Below are 13,324 nucleotides of genomic sequence, written 5' to 3' on the forward strand. Positions count from 1 at the left end.
GTATGGTGCAGATCTCAATAACCTTTGCCTCCTATCTGATTGTAATTTCTCAAACCTTTCAAGGGAGAAAGACCTGATTCTTCTATCTAGCTTGACTATAGTTCAAACCCGAATGATTTTTCTAATTTGAGTTTTCCTCAAGGGCGGCTTGAGCTTGTCTTCGTGCTTTCCTTTCTCTTTCAAGCTTCCTTTCTAGTTCTCTTTGACGTTCCAACCTTTTCTGAATTCTCCTTTCAATAGCTTGTGTTTTCCTTTCCTCTTGATTCAATACATCAACGATGTCCAGATACTCTCTAGTATTCTCACTTTCTTCCCAAGCAGTTGAGCACAAACTCGTTACAATATGATCTTGAAGTGTTCCCCAAGTTGCTCTAGGTTGATTTGATCTAGGAAGCACCATCCTTCATCATAGTTAAATACCAAAAAGTCCTCAAACAAAACTCTTTTAGGCCCTCCTTCTAGCGCCAAATAATGTTGATGTCAATTTTGATCAAAAATTGCAAAATAGGAACAAGGTAACCCTAGGAGATGTCAAAATTGTCATTTAAGAACATTTTGGCAATTGTTTTTTTGAAGAGGGGTAAACACTTTGACCTGGAGCTATGAACCAATGAGGCCATAAACGGGGGACCTCATCCCCATTAGATTTGAACCTTGATGGCAAGGATAACAACTCAACAACTTAACCATCACAACATGCCACTATTGGCAAATAACATTTTGCCAATTAAAATGTCATCAAAATCGAAATTAGCAAGCTAAAATAAATTTTCAATTTCAAATTATCAATTTCTTTTAACATTTAAAAAAATCCTCTAGGCAAAAATTTCAACCCAATTAATGCAATTTTGCAATTTAATTCAATTTCAATTTTGCAATGCAATTTTAAAATTTTAACAAAATAAATCCTTTTCCTAGCAGTCAAAATTCAAACTCTAATTTGAATTTCACTCTCAAAATTTCTTTTTTCACCAAAAAATTCAAGATTTTCCAAAACAACTAAATCTAACAAATTTCATTTTGAAAATGCTTGATCTTATACAATTATTTCAAGTTCAACTTTTCAAAAAAAAAAAACATCTAAGTCCAAAATTTGAAATTTTATCTTGCCAAATATTGTTTTAACCATCGAAAAAATGTTGTTATTGAAACCTGTTTGGCCTAACAATAAAATTACATGTTTTAGAAAATCAAGTCTCGCACCGAGTGAAAAAATAAATCCAACCACACCCCTCTTGGCCCGAAGGCGTCCAAGGTGTAAAATTTTCAAATTGAAAACCTCTAGACAACTCGAAATTCGCCAAGGCAATCGAAAAAAAGGGGTCCCCAAAAGTTTTGGGGCGATGATGTGAAAACCTCACTATAGTTCCCAGGCCTATAAAACAAATCAGTTGTTTCTTCTAAATGGTTGTTTAAAATTAAGCATGCATCTGATGGCAGCATTAAAAAGTACAAAGCCAGAATTGTAGAACGGGGTTTCTCACAAAAAGAAGACATCAATTATGAAGAAACATTTGCACTAGTTGCTAGATACACTTCAATTAGAACCATCTTGGCTATCGCAGCATCCAAAGGATGGAAAGTTCATCGAATGAATGTCAAAACAACATTCCTAAATGGAAAAATTGAAGAAGAAGTTTATATCAAGCAACCAGAAGGATTATGCACTCATGACAGCAAAACTCAAGTTTGTAAATTAACGAAAACACTATGTGGTCTCAAACAGGCTCCCAGAGCGTGGTATGAAAGGATAGACAACTATCTAATGAAGCTAGGATATTCTAAAAATCACGCTGATCCTAACTTATACTTCAAAATAGATGGTAATGATATGATTATTCTTGTGTTATATGTTGATGATTTATCGATAACAAGTGAAGAACGTCTCATAAAGAAATGCAAACAAGAACTCATAGCAGAGTTTGATATGAAGGATTTAGGCCTTCTACACTACTTCCTTGGATTGAAAGTTTGGCAAAAGGGTAACTATATTTTTCTGAATCAAGGAAAATATACAGTTCACATTTTAACAAAATTTGAAATGATGGAATGTAAACCAACTTCTACTCCTATGGAAGTCAATCTACACAAGTTGAAGGATGATATGATCAAATTAGAATCTATAGATTCTACTTACTACAAGCAGATCATTGGATCTTTAATGTATTTGATGAATACTTGTCCTGACATATGTTATGCAACTAACACCTTGAGTTAGTTTATGTGTGCACCAAAGAAGACACATCTACATGCAGCTAAATACATTTTGAGATATCTAAAAGGTACTATTGGCATGGGAATCAAATATGATCAAGTAAACATCAATCTTCATGGATATTCTGATTCCAATTGGGCAAGCAGCCCTACTGAATGTAAGAGTACTTTTGGATGTTGCTTCATTCTAGGATATGAAATGGTTTCTTGGTTCAGCAGAAAACAATCTTCAGTTGCGTTAAGTTCTACCGAAGCAGAATACATTGCCTCTTCCTTGGGTGCTAGAGAAGTTGTATGGCTACAAAAGTTGTTAGTAGATTTGTTCAAAAGACCTTTGAAGCCCACTATGATTCATTGTGATAATCAAAGTTGCATCAAGCTTTCAGCTAATCCAGTTTTCCACAATCGTTCCAAACATATTGAAATTCCTTATCACTACATTAGAGATATGGTGGATCGAGGAGTCATTCAACTGGAGTACATCAGTACTAATGAGTAAACAGTAGATATCTTTACTAAGCCTCTTGCTAAAGTAAAGTTGGAATACTTCAAAGGAAAACTTGGTATGATTAAATTGTAATATTGAATATTGAATATAAGTTTCCAATTCATGTGAGTTTATGCTTCTATTGTTGTTTAGTTGCATCAAATATGTAATGAAAGGTGACAATCTTTCATGGACATATATATTCAGAAGGTAATCATTTATAAGGTGACGATCTTGCAAATGATAGGCCTGTTATCATGGAAAACTCTAGATATTGTTTTGGACAATTAGAGATCATTGATAACGAATCCATTATGACTACTCTAGATATTGTTTCAGACAATTAGAGATCATAATATATGTTATGATAGTGTTCATAACATGGTGATTTTAATTATTTGACTAGTCACTATTTTAGAGTGTTAAGATTAGATAATGTGTTAAGATATTCTATTCTGAAATCTATTAAAAGGTGTATTACTTCTCCCTTGCTAAGAGTGAGTGTTGATGTATAGCATCAGTAGAAGTAATGATAAATTATGATATGTGAATCTTGTTCATCAGACATATATATATACACACATGTTTGGATGATTATCATAACACTCCATATTACTATCAGTAGACATTATGATATGTATATTATTCGAGGCCTTGGGTTCTAGCGCCAGTCGCATAATTTGTTGTTTATAATATTGTTTGTTCAAACTAACAGATGATTAGTTATGCCTTTCTAGAGGCATGACCCTAAGTGGCCAAAGGCCATGTAGAGTCATGACTACGGGGGCATGGCCTCTTACAAATATATATAAATGACCATGCAAATCATTGGGAAAATAATCAATATACGGCATTACAGTCCCAGCGATCTACATATTCATCTTGCAGGATAACTCTCAGCATTCTTCATTGGAAGGCAATTTGCATATTCCCTCTACATAATAAATCCTCAGCAATCTCTATTGTAGGATATTATATCTTCATTGCAAGCTAAAGTAAAGGACTCAGCAATCACCATTGGAAGAACAAACTCTGCATCTCTGGTTCAACGATTATTCGAGTAAGGATATTCATCACTATCTATATCTGCTGTAATAGTTTTATCTATCAGAGATCACTAAAACTAATAGTTGATGTCAGGACGAAGAAGCTCCTCCTTCAGCTACCCACTTTGCTTGACATGTACTCGCAACTGTTGTTACAATTTTGATAGGAGACAACGATGAGGAAAAAGGAGTTATGTATTCCCCTTTCCCAAAGATACGTCAAGAGATATTAAATAGATATTTGAAACGCCCACAATCATTCACCGCAAATGAACTGAACAACTCTCTTTGCATGTGAATCTCAGAGAGAACAAAGGATATCCAATCTGGACATGCACCGTAAACAACTCCAGCACCTTGCCACATGAACACTAACTTTATTTCCACCTTGGTTGAATACGTCTGTAGAGTCACTTGTATGCATGTACATCTACATCTGATAAGATTCAAGCCTGGATGAAATATTTCTCTTCCACCTTATAATATAATTGGCGATTTCTCTAGACCTTTCAATATATGTCAAAGCAATGTCTCCCTGGGGCTAGCGACATGTAGGTGCTAGAAAAAATCGATTCCAAATTCAGCATACACTAATGTTTAGTGTTGGATGACCAAGTTATTACTCGGGCCGCACGTCTCTAGTCTGACAGCAGGAAACATTTAGTTCCAATACTTTATTGAACTCATTATTGCAGCTCCAACGAATATTAATATTAATTGCACCATATTGAAGTCTAGCACTCGACCTTCAATTGATATGCATGTATTCACGGCAGCGTGGTTTGAATATATAAATATTTGGCATAGGACTATAGGCAATAAATCCAAGTATTTTTCTTTCAAAGCCACAAACGACAATAAATCTTTTGCTATTAACTTTACAAGAAATTGACCAAAAGTTATAGATGGCTGTTATAATATTTGGTTTGTATAACTTTTGCCAATATTATCATTATCGTGTTGTAAAATAAATATTTATGGCTTGAAAAATGACCACCAACAGAATACACCTTTGATAAAACCCTTCTGAAAATATGCCCCACAAGCTGGCAAGTTCGAAGCTCTAATACCACTATAGTATCCTGAAAGGACATTTTCCCAATACTTTTCTCAGAATAAATTTTCAGAACATAAACAAATGAAGATGCAAAAATAAACCAACAATATAAACCAAGAGATTCTCATTAAATACCTCAGAATATGTTATTGCATTATACATCAGCAATACAATAACTAGCATTGTAAAAGTCCAATCTTAAACACAGTTTTACAATCAAATTGGACTACTAAAAAAAGAACTTGTAAGCACATGTGAGACACCTGGTGTGACGTCTCCACAGACAATGGATTTGTGTCCGCTATCTACCGGCACAAGGGTTTACATCCTCAGGTTGAATGAAAGCTAAAGCTTTCCAAATAACCCTCTCGAGAGAAACTGAAATTTGAATCATAAACCAACCCTGTCCAAAAATGAATGAGGCCCTTCCTTTTAATCCTAAAAGTTGTGACTCTTCAACTCCCTTCGAATCTTTTCATCTTATCCTTGTAACTTTTAGCGCACTTTATAATATTAAATTGATCTTTAGTAACTCGAGTTAAGCTCCCCCATAGTCAATTTTAATATTATATGAATGTCTTTAGATTTCCTAATGTCCCAAAAAAAGGGACATTATAGTGTATTTGTTTTAAAACAATGGAACATGAGCCCTTTGGTATAAGATGTATTATGCAGGCATTGGAATCATTATTGGAGGTGTCTCTCAGCCCACGATTAAAAAATGATGTCGCACTATGGTTAAGGTTCTGACATCATATCCTTAGTGTATGGTGACATCAATGCTGGAGATTGGAACAATCTGGAGGGAACATAATCTTGCTGTAAATCCTATGGCATTGTTTATGACGAAAACTTAGTGACGAGATAAAGCGATTGCGGGGTAAGGAATCAGGATGGAGGCCAACTTTTCTCTCAACTCGCCAAATTAACTACCAACATTTAGACGAAAAATCATTGCGTCGAGGTTGCAAAGTGTTATAATTTAATGATAACAGGTTCTAGGGTTGTATTGGGCAAATTTTTGGTGAGGAGTATTTGAAGACAAACATAAAGCCAAAGAAACTTTTGGACATATATCATCACTGTTTCTTGTGTGGGCTCTTCAATTTGGTAGCAAGGAGGCACTGGAAAAAATGCGCTTGTACATGAAGCCAAAATGGGCAGGAGGTCTGATCTCATGGCCGGTCGAGCCAAACCAAGGCTTGGGATGGCAATAGGTGAAGGAACATGGTGTGTTGTGGTGGGTGGATGCTGGGATTTCCAGCCATTCATAATTTAGAGTTCTTCCAAACTGAAGAAAAAACAAATCAAGAAGCTAGGGGGAGGTTGGAAGGAGCTTTTGTTGTACTTCGCACAAGCAAAGGAAGAAATGGAATGCCTGGATACTAAACAATGAAAAATTATAAAGCCTACTCCAAGGAAATCTATTGGGAAGCTTAGGCCAAATGATGGTGAGGAAGTGGTCGAGCCAGTCCAGGAGAGGAAGAAGGGCAAAGTCGATATGTGATGTAGAATGTTCAAACCGAATGAGTCCAAAGAAAAATGCTAAAAAAATGGTTAGGGTGAGCATCTATGTTTCCACTTGGTCTTTGTTTGATATGTCAAGTTGTTTGCTGTCCCAGTCAGCCCAATTTTGGTATAGTCGACTTCAAATATGTAATGTAATTCGATCTTTCAGGACAATCCGAGCAAGTATAGTAGTTAATAGTGTTAATGGTGGATGTGGGGTTTTTTTTGTGGTAATGTTAAATGTTGCAGCCAGACGGCTCTGATATGTTTTTGTGTAAAGGGGAAGTGGATAGTTTACGTTGAGTGGGGATCAAATCAGCCAAAGCCAGCGGCTTATATGTAACTATTATTTCAAATATTAATACATTATGTAAAGAACCCCAACCGGTTCTAACTTCAATTTTGGTGTTTTGAGATTTTGTCAAACAAATATCATGCAAACTCTAATACCACTATAATGAGCCCTACTAGGTCACTCTAAGACAATGCTAAGGAATTGTTCTTTTACTTTGCAAGTTTTATATTTTCTTGTGTTTTGAGATATATGATTTTCTTTTATGTATTTTTCAAAATATACAGAAATACTTGAAATACAAATGAAATCCAATCCAAATTACTATGAATGCCAGCATTATATTTCAATTGCAGTTCTGATGAAAGAAAATTCTACAATCATAATCTGAAAGTTATATCAATTTGTTAGAAAACCTGAATTGCCTTAGTGTTGGATTTGATGCAAAAGAAATAAGGAGCTCCAAGCCAAGTCTAGGAATCCAAAATGCAGCCCCAGAATATGGATGCTGCTATAGCATAACAAATAACAGCCTCAGATAGGATATGGCTTCCCCAAATACCCTAATGTCACCTCCATACAGGCTGTCTAAGTAATATTTTTATTGCAAAATTGAACACCTGATTCCAGCACTATAAATGCCTTCAAGCAACAGTATATGAAACAGAAATGAAGGCTCAGATAATGGCATCCAAATCAGTAATAAATTGCAGCAAGTGAAGAGATGAGTTTTGTATACTTCAGCACCAATTCATCCAGCTCAAAAATAATTCTCAGAATCAGAGCACAATTCGCTCTGTATTTCAACAGCTCGAAGCACAAACCTCAATATCGAAAACATTTAAGAAACTCCAAATTCATAAAAATCAAATGGTAAGAGATGAATAAATCAATAAACCCAAAATCTTTCTTCAACACACCAATGGCCAATAGCTTCTTCCATACACTTGTCACATAAATTCCCTTTTTTTATACTTAGGCACATATTTGAATAATACAATTTAGTAACTCTCCTTGCCTCTAATAATGACCTTTTCAACAATATCATGATATTCTAACACACAAGGTCATTGTTTCTTGTGCCTAAGATTTAAAACTTTCCAACCTAGTTCCAACGAGCTATGACACTAAGGTGGCCAATGTCATAATATACAATACCAACAAAAATAGCAACCTCGCTCTATTTAATTAAATAATAATCAAAATTCACTCATCTTGTGAAAATGACTGAAGAAGCATCAAAATCTAAGTCTGAAAGCACATGAGCAATCCTGATGAAGAAAGATGATGAATGACCTTGACAGGGTGACTTAATAAAAAAAAATGTTCCCTCCAAGAGTCTTGGAGCCCAAACTAGAAACCAAAAATAAAAATTGAGAGCATCACTCAACTCCTAAAGTCATCCAAGCTCATCGGAACCATCTATTGACTTGCTATAAATAATAAGTGCCTCAAAAAGGAGCCAAAAATCACCATCGGTCACTAAAGAGCCTTATAACTCCACAACAAGGTCCTCTGAACACCAGTATTAGCCTACACGGACCCAATGTTAAACTAAATCCATCAAATCTGCCGCAACTCAAAAATGGGGACACTACAAATTACCGATCAAAAACAAAGAAACATTTTGATATATCTTAACATTTTTCATTCAATTCACCTCGCACCTTAGTTTTCCCATAGCAAGGTGCTAGGAATTCTCATTACTACCACTTATCTGAGAAACACCATTCAGGTATGGACATTTCACATTTCTCCCAAACCAAGAAATCAATTTCTTTTTGTGATATCTCATGAAGACACTAGAAATTGTTCTAACCAAAGTCCAAGTGCGGTCTTTTTGGTACTAGGAACCTCATAATTAGATTGATAGATCTTTTAACATTCACAAGGCTACTTATCTTAAATAGACAATACAATATGGACATTTAAGGTTTTTCAATATAAAGAAATCAATTTATTTTTGTGATATCTCATCATGACACAAAAATCTGTTCTAATTAAGCAGGCAGAGCCTTCTTGGTACTAAAGATTTTCATTAATATTTATCTAACAAATAACATACAATATGGACCCTTCAGCTCTTGGCATACCATCAAGTCAATTTATAATTGTGATATCTCAGAAAGAAACCGAAAACTTTTGGTATTTGCATATAATAATGAAGATGAATGCAGCTAAACAGAGCATATACTAATAGTCACTTACCTCGTAAAGGAACCAAGAAGCATATGCATCTGTAGCTGCATATCGTAGCTGTGGTATAGATAAATTCTCCACTTCCCAATTTCCACACCTAATGTTATGTGGCTTGTCCACCTATATTGCAAGGCACAACATTATCCAATTTAACGATTGCAATATATATTGACAAAAAATAACATTGATTACTAATTTATATCATACATCACATCACCAGCAGTTTATAATTATCAGATGGTATATAATCTGTGCTGTTTTCATAAACCACCCTTGAGGCAATTACCAACAGTTTATAACTATCCGATGGTATATGATATTGCTATGAAAATCATAAATGGAAATGACAAATAGAACACTAAGATTTTTCTTTCAATAATACAAGCCAACTACCAAATGAAGCCGGGCAATGCTCTATCTTAGCATGATAACTGGTTTCTCAAACTTCAACTGGTATTTTGCATGTTTCTGTGTGACATGTAATATGCAATTATCACTAGAGCAAGGAAATGAGGTCCAACAAATTAAGAAAATGTCAGTAATACTGTAATAGTATATAATTTAATTAAACAAAGTAGAGAGAAGATTTAAAATATCCGAAGGGATAGCAAAAGGTAGATAAGTCTGATAAACCAGCAGGAGGGCCCAATGCACCTCAAGTCAAGCCCCAAGAAAAGAAAAGAAAACCAGAGAAGTTCATACACTACAGAAATGAAGGAGAACTAAGGATACGGAGAGCAGAAAACTAGAGGAGATTTTGAGAAGGATGTTTAAAAACATCAATGATAATGAAGATAAACCATGGTTGCACTCTTCAATTATCAGAGACACCAAAGTAATAAAAAGTTGAGGATAAGAATGCTGATTGTATCTGGCTGAAGGCTCCATCACATGCATGTTCTTACTAATACCGTGTATTTGTTGTCCCAATGCAAGGTCTCTAAAAGCATGACAAACTAAACAATAGATGTAAGAAATTTTCAGTATTGAGCTCTCAAGCTGGTCAGTTGAGGTGTTAAAGATTTTCTATCAAAATTTAGAGCATCTCAGGGATATATAAGGTCAAGCATCTCCAGCCTTCATACTGGAGAAACCAGGTAAAGAGATCACTAGTGTCAGAAAAGATGCCATTAGCATCCACAAATTTCTTTACAAGTGAGGTTTCTTAAAATGAAATGAACATCTAATTTGAAGTTCTAGACACAAAATGCATATATAAAGCTCTTATGATATTTGATAATATTCAAAATTATGCCTAAGGGACCCTCAAACAGCAAGAAAACATAAGCTGGTATACTCTGGATGTGGATTCGATTGTTGGAAGGGAAAATAAGATTCAAATAAATGAAACTTCACCGCGCAATGCCTTTCTAGCTTCTCTACAGATGTTGCTAATGTTCAACTATGCAAGAAAGATAATTAACTGTGTTACCAGATTTGTGGATCTGAGTCACAGACCAGATCCGAGCCTGTACCAGATTCAGATTTGCGGATCAATATGTCTCAGGTCTGTGCAAGGTCCGTACCCTGTGGATGCGTCTGGATTCACGGTCTAAACGGATCCACAAGGTCGCATATGAACCCTGTGTGGATCCAGCACAAACCAGTAATGAATCCCTGCGTATCCAAGGGAATTTGGAGCTGATCCGCACAGACCCCCACAGACCCACAGTCCAAAAAAGATGTGGGGCCAAAACAAGTTAAAAAAAAAAAAATTGTTGGAAACCCTAAAACAACCCCTTTTAGTTGTTCTCAAACTCATTTTACACTTCTTTCAAGTTTGAAGTGAAATGATCGAAATCTAAGGAGATTGATTGTGGAGTGGCAAATACTTTCCTAGGGGCAGATTTGAGTGTTGAAGTTATGCATTTGAACCATTTTCTTTAGTTTTTCCTTACATTGTTTCAAGTTTTTGTATAGTTTCAAATTTATTCCAAGTTTTGTAGGTTTTTTTTTTCATTTTTGTTATAGATTTCAAGTGCAACAATGAGTAGCGAAAGCTATGTGTGTGTGCGTGTATTTGTGCACGGGGGGGGGGGGGTCTCAATAAAATTTGATAAAGGGTTTCCTTTATGGAGACACACTACAAGAATTTCCCGACATGTTGGAGGTAGGGGTTTATTTGGAAATGTAATTTTTGCAGTGTACAATATAGAAGCTTCTAGTCTATAGTCGAACTTCATTTCTTGGGCCCTGGGGGTAGAGGGATTAATATGTGTGAGGGCCCAAATAAGAAAGGGTTGCCACCTAGGAAAATAGCAGCATTTGTAAAAGAACAAGAAAATGTTGACAAACTAGTTCAAAAGGGAAACCTAGGGTTTATATAGGGAAATAAAAATCAATGACACCACGCACTCGACAAGCCTCTAGATATCCCTTCTTGTTCATGCCTTCTAGGGAAGATGATGATGTAAAAGAACAACAAATCACCATTAGCAAGAGAGGTCCATTAGATAAGAGATTTCAAAATGAGTTTAGAGATATAGCTAATGAAAAAATTGGGCGTTGCTTCTTTGTGAATGGTGTTCCATTCAACTTGGTTAGAGGGAGATGGTGCAAGCAATAAATAATGGTTAGATCACCTTATTGGAGGGAGATGGTGCAGGCAATAAATAATGCACCTTTTGGTTACCAAGGCCCTTGATATGAAAAGGTGCTCACCACCTTATTGCACAACGAGAGAAAAAATATAGAGACCCAACTAAAACCCATAAGATTTTCTTGGGTTCAAACAGGTATGTCTATTGCCTTAGATGGATGGCAAGATTGCAAAAACCATCCTTTGATTAGTGTTATTGTTGTGTCCCCCAAAAGGGCAATGTTTTTGAAGGCGATTGATTGTGAAGGGCAAGTACAAGATGCTGAATTTATTGCTCAAATTCTCATTGATTCCATAGAGGCAGTAGGTAGTGATAAAATGGTCTAAGTTATTACGAACAATGCAAACATTTGTAGGTTTGCGCGTGCATTGGTAAAGGCTAGATATGATCACACGTTTTGGACACCGTGCACCGTCCATTCCCTCAATTTGGTGATGCAAGCCATTAGAATCTAAATAGATTGGGTGAAGCAAATATATGGGGAGTGTGAGGAGATTCAAATGTTTGCAACAAACAATCATATGTCACAAGCAATTCTCAATAATTTGTCCAAATTGGAATTATTAAAGGTAAATTTTAAATTTTAATTTATTTAGTTTCATTTATGAAAAATCATTTTATGTCATCTTTTACATAATTAAATGTGTTAATAACTTACTATTCACATGTTCTTAGGTGGCTGACACCCGCTTTCTATCACACACAATCGTCTTTAGAGAATTTGTGAGGGTGAAGGATGCATTGTCACAAATGTTGATTAGCAACCAATGAGGCATTTGGAAACAATCCAATACAACAATAACCCAAAAGGTCAAGGCAATGATGTTGGATGATGATTGGTGGGCTCAAAGGGATTACCTATTAGAATTCACCGACCCTATGATGTCTATGCTTAGGTATGCCAACATGGATCAACCATGCTTGGGGGATACTTATGATGCCGTGGACACCATGTTGGAGAAAGTCAAATTGGTAAGTTATAATACAATCCTCTACCCTAGTTTTGTTATTATTAAGAGATACTTAAACTGAAAAAGTTTTAATTTACATAAATATAACTTACATGAACATCATTTGTTATTCATATCCTAGATCATACAAAGGAGAGAGAATGACACTGCAGACACCTTATACAAAATGGTGGAAGAAATTGTTCTTCATCGCTGGAACAAGATGACTACACCTTTGCATCTTCTAGCTTACACTCTCTCAAGGATCACAGCCCAAAGGTACTTTCCATTCCGGGTAGAGCAGCACCGAGGTTGCTAGTGGGTATAAGAGGGCATTCAATAGGATCTTCAGCAATCCAGAGGTGGGGGCCTATGTTAGGACAGAATTTGGGTTATTCATCTCAGGAAAAGATGGAGATCCTATTGCTGTGAATGATCAAAACACAATGGATGGTACAACATGGTGGTACCTCCATGGGCAAGATTATGTGCAACTCCAGCCTCTTGCCATAAAGACCTATCAGAAGTAAGTTTTTTATTTAATGTATTTTTCTTTTCTTTTTTGGCCACTTGCAATGTAGATTTTAACATTTATTTTGTTTGTTTTCTCTCTATGTTGTTAGCTCTTCTGCCACTGAATGGAATTCAAGTACATACTCCTTTATCTACTCAGTGAAGTGTAACCGATTGGGCTCCAAAAAAGCAGAAGACTTGGTGTTTGTTCACAACTTGCACTTCCTAGCACGTAAGTATCCAAAATAAAAGAAGGGGGCAGAGAAGCCTTGGGATGTGGCACCTGAGTCTATTGACTTGGATATGATGATTCAAGATCTTGCTAGAACCATGCTGCTTCGTGTAGATGAGGAGGATGACGTAGTACTCTCTAGTGCAAGTGGAACCAGTTTGGGTTCCAGTGATGATGGGGATCTATTACTTGCAGCCACTCAAGACCCCAATGATCCCCATTTTT

At 35.9% G+C, this 13,324-nt stretch overlaps 1 protein-coding gene across 2 annotated transcripts in view; it reads right to left on the reverse strand.

Annotated features, from left to right (window-relative positions):
* LOC149528432 (3'-5' exonuclease-like) overlaps nucleotides 1-13,324 on the reverse strand; it is an 82,924-nt gene that overhangs the window by 22,993 nt on the left and 46,607 nt on the right. For both annotated transcript variants that reach the window (XM_089809194.1, XM_089809195.1), the window contains one exon: nucleotides 8,814-8,924. In XM_089809194.1, the coding sequence (XP_089665320.1) occupies nucleotides 8,814-8,924 (111 nt within the window). The remainder of the gene's footprint in view (nucleotides 1-8,813; nucleotides 8,925-13,324) is intronic.

Source organism: Cupressus sempervirens, chromosome 11 (genome assembly GCF_028749045.1).
Source record: "Cupressus sempervirens isolate cs-2001-9-10 chromosome 11, ASM2874904v1, whole genome shotgun sequence".
Classification (NCBI taxonomy): Eukaryota; Viridiplantae; Streptophyta; class Pinopsida; order Cupressales; family Cupressaceae; genus Cupressus; species Cupressus sempervirens.